This window comes from Fopius arisanus, unplaced genomic scaffold (assembly GCF_000806365.1).
Source record: "Fopius arisanus strain USDA-PBARC FA_bdor unplaced genomic scaffold, ASM80636v1 scaffold00019, whole genome shotgun sequence".
Classification (NCBI taxonomy): Eukaryota; Metazoa; Arthropoda; class Insecta; order Hymenoptera; family Braconidae; genus Fopius; species Fopius arisanus.
Genome location: NW_011887758.1, coordinates 680,658 through 696,211, shown reverse-complemented (window position 1 = coordinate 696,211; position 15,554 = coordinate 680,658). Strand labels below are relative to the sequence as shown.

The following is a 15,554-nucleotide window of genomic DNA, read 5'->3' as shown; positions in this document are numbered from 1 at the left end:
TCTAATTAATTTTAGAGCGGTTAAATTACCAGTGGATGATTTTATAAGTGAAATTTTATTCATTAAATATATTGGATAAATACGTGAAATTTGTGAGATTCTAACGCATGCGGTGGCTTTTGTATTTCCTCACGCCTCTCACACGCCCGCCCCTCACTTATTCATCAGTTAAATGATTAATTTAATTTCGTTAGGGGTTGAAAGATTTATCTGTTTTAATCAAATGAAGTCAGACGAAATTTAAATCCAAGGGAGATAATGGTGTTGAGAGTTACACTAATAAGTATTTTATGTTTATTGCAGGATATTCATCCACTGTTGATGGAAGATTCAGCTGTCCGAGGTGCACTAGGTGTTTTATCTCCAAGGATTGCATGATTCGTCACTATCAGGCCCACTGCGAACTCAACGAGACAAGATTTCGCTGCACCTACTGCGATTACGGATCAAAATACAGTTCTAATATTTATAAACACGTGAGACGCGTTCACAAGCAAATGCCTTGCTTCAAGCCTGATAAAATTCATCTGCTCTAGCTCTATTATTATTAATCGGTATTTTTTAATGATTAATTATCGTGTGATATTGCACAGTGATATTAACCTGAACTCGAGAGGATCTCGTTGCCCAAGTGAACCTTACACAACTGCGTTATCTATTTATTCTGTGTATTCAAGTTTAATAAATTAAAAATTATTTTATCGTCAACTGAAGAGCCGATCAACATCGCCGAAGAGATTATTTCAAATGATTATTCATCATTTATCCATAAAATTATAAAAATGCAAACGAATTTTTTTAGTTAATTATTTATCGTGCAAAGTATTTTTATTTCTCTTCGATATCTGTGCCATTTGTTTTTTCCGTGAATCGAAAATCGATAGATGATCAATTATTTTGTCGTGTTACATCTCACAATTGATATTGCAACCCGCGGAACTCGCGAACTTGAAAATTCCAACGGAATTGACATCAAGAGTGAAGATCAACACTGAAGAGCAGAAGAGCCCGTTCATAAATTAATTATTTATCATTTCCCGTAGAAAATAAGTAAGTTACTTATTTTTTTTCCTTATTTAATGATTTATGGTATATTTTCAGAGTCTGCAGCCCTGACAGCCGAGGAATAACTAATGAAACGGTGTATGTCGCAAATTAATTGAATAATTGAATAAAATGTCTTTTTTTTTAATCGTTAGACTAGATAAATTCCCGTGTTCACTGAGTCACTTAACATTCTGCATGAATTTTTTTCACAAACAATAGATAGAATTATTGAGGATGGATGGAACAGTAATTCTGAATATCCCCAAAATTTTGTGTTTCAGAGCAAAAATATATGAGGAGAGATCGCCTGGAGAAAAGATTCGCGTGCGCAAGTTGTCCCAGTGCTTTTTCATCGAAGCACAATTTGAGTCGACACTTGGTGTACGGTTGTAATCAAGCGCCGCGATTCAAGTGTCCATATTGTAATATGAGATCCAAGGAGGTATCCAATGTATACAGACACGTTAGAAATCGTCACGCTGGGATGCCAGTCCACCTCATAGACTTACCAACAAATTGTATCCGTTATGCTCGCAAAGGGGCGGTTCTCACATGAATAAATAAATGCCAATGATTTTACCAAGAGAAGAGATAAAAGAAAGAGCCAAAAAATACAAGCCAATATGACCCATTCAGTTTCGTTTATCATTGACTTATCCAGATCGTGAATGGATTGACGAAGATATATTTTGAATTTTCAGAAATGTCAGTAGGTCGCAATCGCATTACCTCCAGGAGACGTCGAGAGTCACTTTATGGATGTCCCCTCTGCAATCAGAAGAGCAAGAAAGCCTTCAACATACAGAGACACATGGCGAGGTGGCATCCAGGACAGCCTGGAGCAATCATCAAGTTCTACTTATCTTATAATCGATATCCTCGATTCAAGTCTTCCTCTTGAACGCGAGATGAACGAGCCTAATGTATACAACCAGTGCACCTCATTGATTTCAATAAATAAATATTATTAATATATCTCTAACAATCCTTTAAACATTTCTAGTTAAACTTTTATGTTTCTATTTAAATTCATTCATCTCAAAATATTGTGAATATTCGATAACTCAATACTTTGAATTTCAGTTCATCCTAAATTCCAAGGACAGTGGAAATGCCCCAGATGCAACAAGGGTTTCAAGAAGAAAAATGCTATGGAGACGCACTACAAATATGTTTGCAGTCGAGAGCCCCATCATGGCTGTCCCTTCTGCAGCCACAGAACCAAAAAGCTCTTCAACATGCGGAGGCACATGGAGAGCTGGCATCCGGGACAGGAGAGGCCAATTCTCAAGCTCCAGGATCATCAAGACTATAAATTCAAGTGTCCCTATTGCAGCATGGGCTCTGACAACAGATCCAGTGTCTACAGACACGTGAGAAATCGTCACGCTGGCCATCCGGTTCACTCCATCGAGAGAATCTAAACCTGGATTAATTGCAATTGCACTTATCGTAATTATCGAGACGTGTCCTGTGATGGACATTGACGACTCAGCTCTCATAATTGAACGTGAGATTGACGAGTTCAATAGATTCAACCAGTACCTCATTGTTTTATGAGAACGAATAAATAAATATAATTTTTAATAAATTTTCAAAGCTCTCAGCATGAGTTTGTCACTTCTTGGTACTCTGCCACTCTCCATTGACTTCCAAGTCCTGGGGATGCTTCATCAAATGAATTCTTTGAATTTCAGTTGATCCTAAATTTCGGACAGCTCGATCTTTCAAAGTTACCGGTTACTCTGACTCGTTTAATGCTCTCTATTAATTGTGTGAATATCGTGGATAGATTGGTTAACTCATCTTGAATTTTCAGAAGTGTCAATCGATCCTCTTAAAGGCAGAGATCTGATGACGTGCACCAAGTGTCAGAATGTCAACTACCCTCGACCTTCTGTACAGATGTCCCTTCTGCAATGAAAAGGACAACGACACTATTAACATGGCTCCTTGAAGAGGATCTACGGTTGCAATCAGGAGCTCAGATTTCACTGTCCCTATACCAGTATGAGATCAAAGAATAGATCCAACATGTACAGACACGTTAGGACTCGTCACACTGGCACGTCAGTTCATCTCATCGATTTATTAACCAACTGCATTCGTTATCCTTTCCCAAACAAGTGATATTTAATCAATAAATGTCATTAATCTCTCCCCCAAGTATCTACCAAATGTGTGTCGACTCTAAGTCTGAGTCCTGAAGTTTTCAGGCATCTCCATCGCTACCCTGAATTCAGAACCTGATCGAATTGTTCTGTCATAACAGCTTTCAAACAAATGTCTGTCTTCAAGGACATCCTAGCTTCTTCCTGGAATAAAAGACAGAATAATCCACGAATAATCAACAATTCAATCTCGATCAGTGTCCAACAAATGAGAAGTCAACTGTATTGTTGTTTCCACAGAGACTCTCGTGGTTGAAAATAAATAAATTCCATCAGTATCATCTCACCTATCTTTCGAATTTCTCTTTACAACTATAATAAATCGTTCGGTGTTTCGGTTTCTTTTGTAATTAATCATCAAGATCCATCACGACTAGATGGACTAACGTGTCTTTTGAATTTTCAGACATCTCAATCGTTGCTCCTAAATTCAAAGGACCGTGGAGCTGTCCCAACTGCCGTAAAGGTTTTCGATCTAAACCAGCTGTTGAGATGCACTACAGATATGTATGCAGTAGAGCTCCTCGTTATGGCTGTCCATACTGCGACAAAAAGGACAAGAAAGCATTCAACATTCGAAGACACGTGGCGAGATGGCACCCAGGGTTGCAGGGATTCAGCATCAAGTTCTATTGACCCTCGAAATAAATGAGAAAAAGAAAAGAAGAAAAATGATAATTGACTGGAGCTTTAGTGAAACAAAAATAAATTGAATACTCTTTCCCAATACTTTAACCATTGAATTGCCTTGTATCATTTCCAAGAGATTATCGCTAGACGAAATAACTAATCGATGAGTTATTTATTTTAATTTTTATGCCTGAACTATTAATTATTTATGTCGAATTGAATTCGATCTAACCAGGTCGTTCTTCCTCCTTGTTAATCAGGTCCTCTGAGGGTTCAGCTGGGTGAGGCCGGTCTGTTTGAGGCAATCAGGACAAGCATGGATTTTCTAGAAGGTAATCGAGAAGACTGTGCACTGTGGAATCCAGTTAAAATGGCGTATCAGTGTCCAAGGTGTAATGCAGGCTACACATACAAGAAAACACTGCAGACTCATCTCAAGTACGACTGTGGCAAAGAGCCGAGGTTCAAGTGTCCCTATTGCAATAAAAAGGACAAATGCTCTTCAAACGTCTACAAACACATTAGAATGAGGCATGACGGTCTACCCGTGATTGTTCACAAAAATTAGCACTTGATTAACTGTTATTTTTTTTTTACTTCTATTTATTTCAACCTGGACAATGTCATTTGGGATATTTAATGTTAATAAACGCGTGTGATTCTTCAACAATTCCGTCGTGTTGTGCATCTTGAAGATTATTATTTATTTATCTCACTGTCCCGTTATGTATCACCCACACTTTGTGCTATTTTTGAAAATTTGATGGAAGCATTGGAATAATGATTTTATGAACTTTGTTTGCAGGTCGTGGGAGACACTGGCTAGACATCTATTCGCCAACTACTTATTTCTGCCCTCATTGTAACACTGGCTTCAGGAGAATGTGGGATTTAATTCGACACAGGTGCGGGCAGAGCCTCAAGTTTGCCTGTCCCTACTGCCCCAAGAAAGACAATTCATCATCCAATGTCTATAGACACATAAGACGATGGCATCCTGAAAGACCTGTCAATGTCAACAAATTGTTCTGAATGAATTTCTGTTGTTTGCAATAAAAAAACATTGAACAACACTGAAGACAGAGCTAATTATCTTTATTCTCGAAGCAGTTGAATTTGTTCACTCAATGATATTTTCGATTTGTTCCAGCAAATATCTGCATCATCACCCGAAGCTAACACACGTTAAAAAAAAATAACTGTAACTGAGCTTTCGCTGCATTTTGTGTACGTGTGTCTTGCAACAACATCATGCTGAATGATTTGTCCATAATTATTTAACAATTGATTGAAACATAACTCGAAGTTGTCTCAGGGATGGAAGAATCACTAACAACTGAATTTTTTCTATTGATGTTCCAGGGGAAATGGAGAGACTGTGGCCAGACAGACGGGCTTGGAGACCGAGGACCTTCGATGGAGTGAAAAAACAATTTTTCTGTCCCAATTGTCATCGTGGGTATAAACACCGATCACACATGTACAGACATCGTCAGTACGAGTGCGGTAAATCCCCGAGGTTTCAGTGTCCTTATTGCGATGCCAGGAGCAAACACAAATTCAATTTGTATTCACACATTAAGAATCATCATCCTGGATCTTCTCTGTACGCCATTGATACACTCCTAGAAAGCCAATGATGTTAATGTACTAAATGTTATATAAAAAAAAAGAGATTTAATAAAAAAAATGAGTTTTCACAGTTACTACGGGGCATGAAAATGATTGGCTGAGACACGAATGCACTTCAATGTCGGACCATTTACTAATTTAAATCGCATTGTCTTCGGTGTTCCAGGGAAAAGGGGGAGATTGTCTCAGAATTCAATCAGAGAACGGTTCGAGGCAGAGAGTGAAGATCGTCATTACTGTCCCAATTGTGGAAGGAGTTACAAGCATCGGTGTCACATGCAGCGACACTGGAAGCTAGAGTGTGGAACACCAGGAATATTTCAGTGTCCTTATTGCAATATTTTCCTGAAGAGAAAGACATACGTCTGGTCCCACATCAAACAACGACATCCAAACAGCGAGCTTTATTGCATTGACAGTGAGAGCAAGTGGAAAATCACCCCAAAGTGATCAAAATAACAGCAACAAATGGCAACGATTTTGTAAAAAAAAAACACAAAAAAACAAAAATTAACTGAGAGAATAAATCTTAATTTTAAGAAATCGTCAAGATGTATTCAAAACTCATGATTCTTCTTGTCAAAATGTTATGTACATTCGGGAGTTGTAAATATCTGGTATTAATTATTATTTGTTGAATTTTACAGTTGACAGCTGGGAGCCCTGGGATGTCACAGATGATAATGATCCAACTGGTGTCAATAGCACTCGATACTACTGTCCAAATTGTGGAAAAGATTACGCATATCGACACAATCTTCAGCGTCACATATCGAGAGAGTGCGGAAAGCTACCGAAATACCAGTGTCCATATTGCAAGTCTAGGAGTAAACGACAGGACAATCTCTACGCTCACATCAAAACGGTGCATCCTGGCTTCGACGTTTACGCGATTGATGCGGATTTCGCAAGAATTCACAGCAACGAGTCGTATGTAAGAGGAGACAGATGAACGAATAAAGGACATTGTTATTGCAACATGTGGAATTATTTCTAGCTTCTGTGCCCTCCCAATTATCACTAATTATTATGGAGTATAAATAATTAATTATTGTTAGACATTTAATTATCTTTATTCGTGATTTCGTTGTCTTGTTGCGTTTCGTCGTGTCCCGGTGTCCTTATGACGTAGATCATAATCCTGGAGTCTATACTCCATGAACTTTTTCTATTTAATGTTTAGTCGTTCATCATTAACATTAAATCAGATGCCAATCGAAAATGACAATAAATCGACATAATAGAATAGAATTATATCGAACGTGTGTCTATCATGAATTGTTCGGTTTGTCTTTATCTCTCGGTTGTTTATCGTGATGTTAAAATGTTTCTCTAATATTGTCACCTCGTTTACTGTTTCAGAAATGTGGGAAAGGCTGGAGCCTATTCCAGTGAGCTACACATCGATGAATGAACATGATGACCATCGTCACCACTGCCCAAAGTGCGGAAGGAGTTACAAGCGTCGAACTCACTTGAATCGACATTACAATTTCGAGTGCGGTGTACCTAAGAGATTTAGATGTCCCTATTGCCATCAGGATTCAAAGCAGCGGTCACAAGTGTGGACTCACATCAGAAAAATGCACAAACGCGCTCACCTCTACTGCCTCGATATCCAGACAAATCAGAAGCTCTACTACCCGGGTGATCGCCAGAGGAAAAAAAAATAAAATTCGAAAAACTGAAAGAAGAAAAAAAAACAAACTCCACGATCCTAACGATAATCAAATAAAAATTCATTGATCAATTTTGTAATCATGATTGTAATTTTTTTTTACCCTTATTTTACGTTTTGCATCGTGGTGTTGGGATTGTAATGTCTTCCAGGTTCTGTCTAGAACTCGTATAAATATGATTTCAATTGCTGATTGTTGCAGGGGTAATGCAGACAACATGGCAATTTGTTGCTGTTAATCCAGAGATCGAGGACATATCGACTCGTCATCGTTGCATGACGTGTGGAAAGAGTTACAAGCGTCGAACACACTTGCGTCGTCATAATCAGTATGAATGCGGTGTTCCAAGAAGATTCAGGTGTCCCTACTGCAGTCAGGACTTCAGACAGAGATCGTGCATTTGGACGCACATAAGGAAGCTTCACAAACGATCTACCCTCTATTGTCTTGATATCGGTACTGGCAAGACTCTGTATTACGAGAAGAGACCCACGTATGCTTGATTAAATCAACAGGATACCATACTCATCCCTGGACATTGATAATAACTAAATAAATATAAATCCTTGATTTCAAAACGAATTGTCATTTCATTCTCCAATTTTTATTCTAGATACATCAATATTTCATTTGATTCGGTGATTAATCATATCATGATATCATGCAATAAACATTCATAAATATCATTTCAATTGTTACAGGCAAAGTGCAAATGGATTGACAATTTATTCCAACTAATCCGGAAATGACGGATCGTCATCGTTGTGCAATATGTGGAAGGAGTTACAAGTGTCGATCGCATTTGTATCGTAATTTCGATTACGAATGTGGAGTCAGGGATCCCGCGTGCGGACGTAGAAGTTGTTTTTCGAGATGAAAAAAAAGGAGTCATACCCGAGAGCTTTTGATGGCAATTAACGCAACGGATAAATAGATTTCCATTTATTTTTTAATAATCAAGAAACAAAAATGAGTTCTTCGAGCTTATAATGATCATTATCAGTTCACTTCCTCATTCTTCAGTTAATATAATAATTTATAGTGTTAATAGTAAATAAATTATGAGTATTTGTCGTGAATTGATAGTAATTATCTCGACTGTTGAATGTTCTAGATCCGTTGGAGTTGGAATTTATCGCTGTGGATTCTGAGGCGATTCGTCATGGCTGTGCAACGTGTGGTAAATCGTACAAGCGTCGAACTCACCTGATCCGCCATCTTAAATACACTTGCGGTGGGATGAGGGCATTCCAATGCCCTTATTGTGATCAGGACTTCAGACAGCGTGCAAGGATATGGATACACATACGAAATCAACACAGCTATTCTGTCCTTTACTGCATCGACAAGAGAACGAATGAAAAATTGTACTATCCCTTGAACTACAAGGGATAATTCCAATATTGCGGTCGACATACAAATACGAATAAAACCGTGGCTTTTTTTTTGAGTGAATGACTATTGTTACTTCATTCCCTCGTGCACGAGACTGAGTGAATGATCGATGATAAATGATGAATAATTATCAGAAATGTTGAAATATTGTTAAATTTTATTTAAATTGTTCGATGTTTCAGGGCAATCAATGGAGTGGCAATTTGTAAATCCCAATTCTGTGAAACGTCATGCTTGTTCGACATGTGGAAAGAGTTACAAGCATCGAACTCACTTGATTCGTCACGTGAAGTACACGTGCGGTGGAATGAGGGCCTTTCAATGTCCTTATTGCATCCAGGACTTCAGACAGCGGGCGAGGATATGGATACACATAAGAAATCATCACCGTCATTCAACACTTTACTGCATCGATAAAAGCAAGAATGAGAAAGTGTTTTATCCGTCGAGTTACAAGGGATAATTCGAATTCAATACAAATACCAATAAAACCGGGTTTGTTTTTGAGTGAATCTATTGTTCCTTCATTTCCTCATGCATGAGACTGAGTGAATGATAGATGATAAATGATAAATGATGAATAATTATCTGAAATGTTGAAATATTGTTAAATTTTATTTAAATTGTTGAATGTTTCAGGGCAATCAATGGAGTGGCAATTTGTTATTCCCAATTCTGGGAAACGTCATGCTTGTTCAACATGTGGAAAGAGTTACAAACATCGAACTCACTTGGTCCGTCACATGAAGTACACGTGCGGTGGGATGAGGGCCTTTCAATGTCCTTATTGCGTCCAGGACTTCAGACAGCGGGCGATGATGTGGATACACATAAGAAATCAACACCGCCATTCCACCCTTTACTGCATCGATAAAAGCAAGAATGAGAAAGTGTTTTATCTGTCGAGTTACAGAGGATAATTTAAATAATTTGCACTTCACTCCGATATGCATCTCAATTTTTTTAATACGAACAACAATAAAAATCGATTTTTTCTGATGGGTGAAGATTTCATTTCGTTGTGAGTCATTTCTTAATTATTCATTAACCTGCATGAAGAATTGACAGACAAGGGAATGATTAAATGAATGAATTGTTGTTTATTTAATTTGAATTGTTTAAGGTTTCAGGGTAATTGGAGTAACAATTGATCGACCTTAAAAATATTTATCTTTATTTCCTATACTTCCGCTTCCTTGACTTCTAACATACTTCTTCATTAAGTTTAATTGTCAAATTACGACTGCGGTGGACCCGTCTGAATAATAATTATCAAATGTTTCAGAGGAGACTGTGGCGCAGTGGGAATTTGTTGCTGTGGAGACTGAATTGAATCGTCATGCTTGTCCGACTTGTGGAAAGACTTACAAGCGTCCAACTCACTTGAGACGTCACACCCAATTCGAATGCGGATTTACGAAGGCATTCCAGTGCCCTTACTGCGGAAATGCGTTTAGACGAAGGGATTCGATAATGAGACACATCCGGACTAACCACGGACGACGTGGAAGCTACTGCATCGATAGCAGGACCAACAAGAAATTTTATTTTTCTGTGAAGAAGAAGAAATGATTATCACCAAAATCTTGTAAAATAATATGAATGACAGTTGTCAATTTTGAATGACAGCGGTGAAATAAAATGGGTTTCAATATGCGATAGGGATTATCCATTTACATCCTAGATATTTACTGAAGTTAATTCACTTAATTAAAAAATTTAATGAGTGCATACATGATTAAAAATGGTAAAATGCCTCTCAGTGCATGAATATTTATAAAATAATGATTGAATGTTCCAGGGGATTTGTGGAGGAGTGGGAATTTATTCCAGATCATTGTCTCCAGGAATGTCATGGGTGTCCATGACGCCCAACGTCTGGAAAGAGTCACAACCGTCGGGATCACTTGATTCGTCATATTAATTTCGAGTGTGGATTGAAGAATATATTCCAGTGTCATAATTGTCATCGCTCCAGATGAAGGGAGTGGGTAATGATCTACATGCGGAGTAAACACGGAAAATTTGGAATTTATTGTATTGATACGAGAATGAACAAGAAATTCTGCTTCAACGGAAAGACGAATGGTTATTTTTAAAGGTGTTACCATTTCTTGGGAAGAATGATTGAAATAAAAAAGAGTTCCCTGAGCTTAATGATGATTACCAATTGACTTCTTAGTTATTCTCTATTGAATAATTTATCACCTGTTTTGAACACATATCAACGATTATTGTTGAATGTTTCAGGAGGCATACCATGGGACTGGGGATATGTCGCTGTTAATCCTGATCCATCGACTCGTCATGGTTGTTATAAATGTGGAAGAAGTTATAAACATCGATCTCACTTGCTTCGTCATCTCAATTACGAGTGCGGCGGGGAGAGGGTATTTCAATGCCCGTATTGCGAGCAGTCGTTTAGACAGAGGGAATTGGTGATAAGACACATCGGGAATACCCATGGACGTCGTGGAGTCTATTGTATCGATAACAGAACTAAAAAGAAGTTGTATTTCAACAGGAGAAAGAAGCACGATTCTTAATCGAAGAAAAGATTCCAGTGAGAACTTGCAATCAGTTCTGATTCTGGAGGAACATATTGTAAACAACACTCAACAAGAACTTGTATATTCAGTGGAAATAACAAAGACAAATTACATGCAACAACAGTTGATTCTCATTTCTTGATTAAAACACCGAAACAAAAATGAATCCTTTGACGTTAATGAGAACTGTCATTTGACTTCCTGATCATTTCCCGTTAAACTAAATTTATACTAGCCTGATTGTTAAACACGTATCAATAATAATTGTTGAATGTTTCAGAACTGCCACAGTGGGAATTTGTAGCGGTAAATCCTGTGCCCTCGACTCGTCATGAATGCGAAACCTGCGGAAAAAGCTACAAAAATCGGTATCACTTGCTACGTCATCGGAATTTCGAATGCGGAACAGGAAACGTGTTCCAATGTCCGTATTGTGATAATTCCTTTAGACAAAGGGAACTGGTGATAAAACACATTCGAAATAAACATGGACGCCGTGGGGTGTACTGCATCGACTCCAGGACCAACAAGAAGCTGTACTTCAGGAGGAGAAAGAAGAGCTGTTAACAAAAGTGTTCGATAAATTCACAACATTCATACTTTTTTATTTCTTTATCATAATAACTAAATAAAAATTTGTTCGAGTTCGATGAGGATTATCATTTAACTTCCCAGTTCCTTCATTGAACTGATTATTTGTACGAGTGTTAGACACGTATCAATAATAATTTATTGAATGTTCCAGGAGGAATGCCAGTCCAGTGGGAATTCGTAGCAGTTAATCCAGTGCCCTCGAATCGTCACGGTTGTTTCAAATGTGGAAAGAGTTACAAAAATCGTTCCCACTTGATTCGTCATCTCAATTACGAATGCGGAGTCGGCAGAGTATTTCAATGTCCTTATTGCGATCACTCCTTCAGACAAAGGGAGTGGGTAATAAGACACATTGCTAGCAAACATGGGCGGAATGGGTCCTACTGTATCGATACCAGAACCAACAAAAAGTTGTACTTCAACAAGAGAAGGAAAAGAGATTCTTAACAAAATAGTCTGATAAAAGATAGACGACGATTTTTAATTTCTTTATGAGAATAACAAAATAAATATTCGTCCTTTGACTTTGTGAATTGTCATTTCACTTCCCAATTCATCTACAATAAACCGTATTCATAATGTATCGAACATGCACGAATAATTATTGTTTTGTGTTCCAGGAGAAATGCCAGTCGAGTGGAGATTGATGGACGCTGATTCTGATCCGTCAAATCGTCATGGTTGCTCGACGTGTGGAAAGAGTTACAAGCGTCGAACTCACTTGTTTCGACATTTGAAATACACGTGTGGAGGAACAAGAGCATTCAAGTGTCCTTACTGTCATCAGCATTTCAGACAGCGTGCCCATATTTGGATACATATCAGAACACAACACAGTAGTTCTTCACTCTATTGTATCGATACGACAAGAAATCAGAAAGTGTATTATTCTGTGGGACGTCGGGGCAGTCAAGATCCCCTCCAATAGAGCACCTGACGTGAGGATCGACTTTAGCAAAATAAAAATCATTTTCCATTGAATAACACATAAAAATCAACAACAATCGACTCCATCCCCATCTGACTCTGACTCTCTGAACTCATCTACTTTCCTCACAGAGTTGTGACGTCTTCCCCTTTTCCAGAAGAAATGAACAACAAAAAATATTTGAACGCATGTGTGCAACCTTTGCGTATGTAGATCATTTATTAATATCACATCCTTTGTTAATTGTTCCAGAAAATTCGTGTGAATGATGGGAATCCCCTAGAGGCGATCACAGCGCTCCCTCTGAGTGGCTAGTCACGGAACGTCATTGCTGCCTCCAATGCGGAAAGACTTACAAACGGAGGGATAATTTGAAACGCCACCAAAAGTACGAGTGTGGGGTGACTAGGGGATTTAAATCCCCTTATTGCGACCAGAGCTTCAGACAGCGTTGCCCAATATGGATACATATTAAAAATCAACACACGTATTCCTCATTATATTATATTGACACCAAGTCCAATGAAAAGGTGTATCACTCGGTTTGCCGAAAGGATAATAATCCTAGCTGAAATGGAAATAAAGACACTTGTTGAATTGATGATCGAGTTGATAATCGATTTGATCATCGAGTTAATCGAGTTGATGAACATCAATCTATTTCGCTCTTCGTTTGTCGTCAGTTAATCAACTTTGTGCACAGAAATGTCAATTCATGGGAGTAGTATTGATGAGCATGAATTGGTGTTCTTGTTAAATTCTTTTAGGAAATTAGTGCAAGGATTGGGAAGTCCTTGGAAATGGTCCTGCACTCCCCCCTGGAAGCAAATCACAAATCTTCATTCGTTTTTTCAATGCGGAAAGAGTTCAAACGCAGGGAACAATTGAGTCGTCATGAGAGATACACGACTGTGGAATTATCAGAGGATTTCAATGTCCTTATTGTATCAGGTACCAGCTAGAGTATGAACACAAAAAATCAGCACAAATATTCATCTGTATTATATTCAGCACAACTTTGATAGGTTGGTATACCACGATGTCAATTGTCTGGCTCCCCCGACAAGACGAAAATAAAAATATGTTCTTTGATCAATTGATTTGATCTACTACTCTGAAGCTAATAAATTTTGTTCGCAGGAATGTGATTTGTGTAAGAAGAAATAAGTGAATGAATGTTGCATCGTGGTGGTGGTACTGTTTTTGCCGAGTGATTTGTGTGGATATTGAGCATGTATTAATTACCCACGTCTCATTAAATGTTCCAGGGGATTGGTGGGAGAATTGGGACTTTTCAGCCAGCCATTATCAAGGTACGCTGTATCAATCGATGAGTCGTCATCACTGCCTCCAGTGCGGCAAGAGTTACAAGCGTAGAGATCACTTGAAACGTCACGTCAATTACGAGTGCGGCATGCCCAATAGATTTCGGTGTCCCCATTGCAATCAAGATTACAGACAACGGGGCCAAGTGTGGCAGCACATCAGACATCTTCACAAGAATTCAAAAATGTGCTGCATCGATAATGAAACAAAGGAAACATTTTATTACAGTGTGGGAAACAAGAGTGATTGAATTTCCATTAATCTTTTAATTTTGATAAACAGAATAAAAAGCTACGAAATAAAGAGAAGCTCGTGACATTAACAACGAAGTGATCCCGTCATTTCTTCTAATCTGCTTTCAGGAGAGGAACATGAGACTTGTGTAAGAAGGGATGAGAATTAATGACTAACCATTGATACCATCGTGGCAGTGATAATTTTGGTGGTCGGTTAATATAAATGGAGATCCAGCATATTGATCATCTATTAACGTAACTCTTCGTTTATTGTTTCAGGTGAACCATGGGAGAACTGGGAATTTGTCCCAGTGATTTGTCCACCAGTTATGAATGAGTTAAAGAATCGTTATCACTGTTTGCAATGCGGCAGAAGCTACAAACGCCGTGACAACTTAAATCGTCACGCCAAGTACGAGTGCGGAATGCCAAACAGATTTCGATGTCCACATTGTCATCAGGATTACCGACAGCGAGCCCAAGTATGGGCGCACATTAGGAATCTCCATAAAAATTCGGATCTGTTTTGCGTCGACAATGAAACCGGCGAAATGCAATATTATACAGGAGGGCATAAGAATGAATAATAAAAAAAGGTGTTTAAAGGTGTTCGAAGGTGAATGAAACGAGAAATAATGGCGATTTTAATCTCATCGAATAACGATAACAGAATAAAATAGGCTTATCTCGAGTAGATGATAAGGATTAAGTCATTACACTTCCTTCTTCTTGACCAAATTAGTTTAATCAGCGGGCATGATCTGTCTCCTTATCACTCAATACGAATAACAATTGCTAATGTAACGCTGTTTATTTAATTTTGTTTCAGGACGTTTTTTACTCGAAAAGGATCCAATGTATGCCGACCACGATAGAATCGGTGCATTTAAGTGTCCCAGCTGTGATAAAGTGTACAAATGGAGAAAATCCATGCTGGCTCATTTCAGACATCAGTGCAAAAAGCCACCGAGATTCGAGTGTACACATTGTGAAGTTAAAAATTATCAAAAGGGACACATTATGAGACACCTCATTGTTCATCATCCAGCATTGCCCCAAGTGTATTACGACGCCAAGACCAAGACACGAGTCAATCTACGACCCCTTGGTCATCCCTTTTAATACACATATCCGCTTGAGATTGAATAAAAAAGCTAAATCAGTGTTTCCAATTTTAAAATACTCAATAAAATATTAATTTTCGTACTACGATTTGTCAGTAGGTGTTGTCTTTGTCCTCAATATCAAAATGGAGATGAAAAAATTCCGGATAGATCTGTACCAACGAGAGCTACACGTGATTGTTCCAGAAACTAATGATTATTCTCCAAATGTTTCAGATTATTTACAAGTGGTTGGTGTTTCTC

The 15,554-nt window shown here is 38.2% G+C and overlaps 1 protein-coding gene across 38 annotated transcripts in view; it reads left to right on the top strand.

The window, feature by feature from the left end:
• Positions 1–15,554, top strand: part of LOC105264086 (longitudinals lacking protein, isoform G) — a 91,356-nt gene that overhangs the window by 26,954 nt on the left and 48,848 nt on the right. Inside the window, exon 7 of one of the 38 annotated variants that reach the window (XM_011300696.1) lies at positions 15,017–15,324. The exons of 26 other annotated variants lie outside the window; for them this stretch is intronic. In XM_011300696.1, coding sequence (XP_011298998.1) covers positions 15,017–15,309 — 293 coding nt within the window. In that variant the 3' untranslated portion in view covers positions 15,310–15,324. Of the gene's footprint in view, positions 1–303; positions 709–1,328; positions 1,626–2,130; positions 3,505–3,624; positions 3,904–4,108; positions 4,432–4,653; positions 4,896–6,842; positions 7,169–7,360; positions 8,044–9,839; positions 10,212–11,383; positions 11,752–11,848; positions 12,160–15,016; positions 15,325–15,554 lie in introns of those variants that run through there. 11 more of the 38 variants (XM_011300690.1, XM_011300698.1, XM_011300697.1 and 8 more) reach the window with 11 other exon arrangements.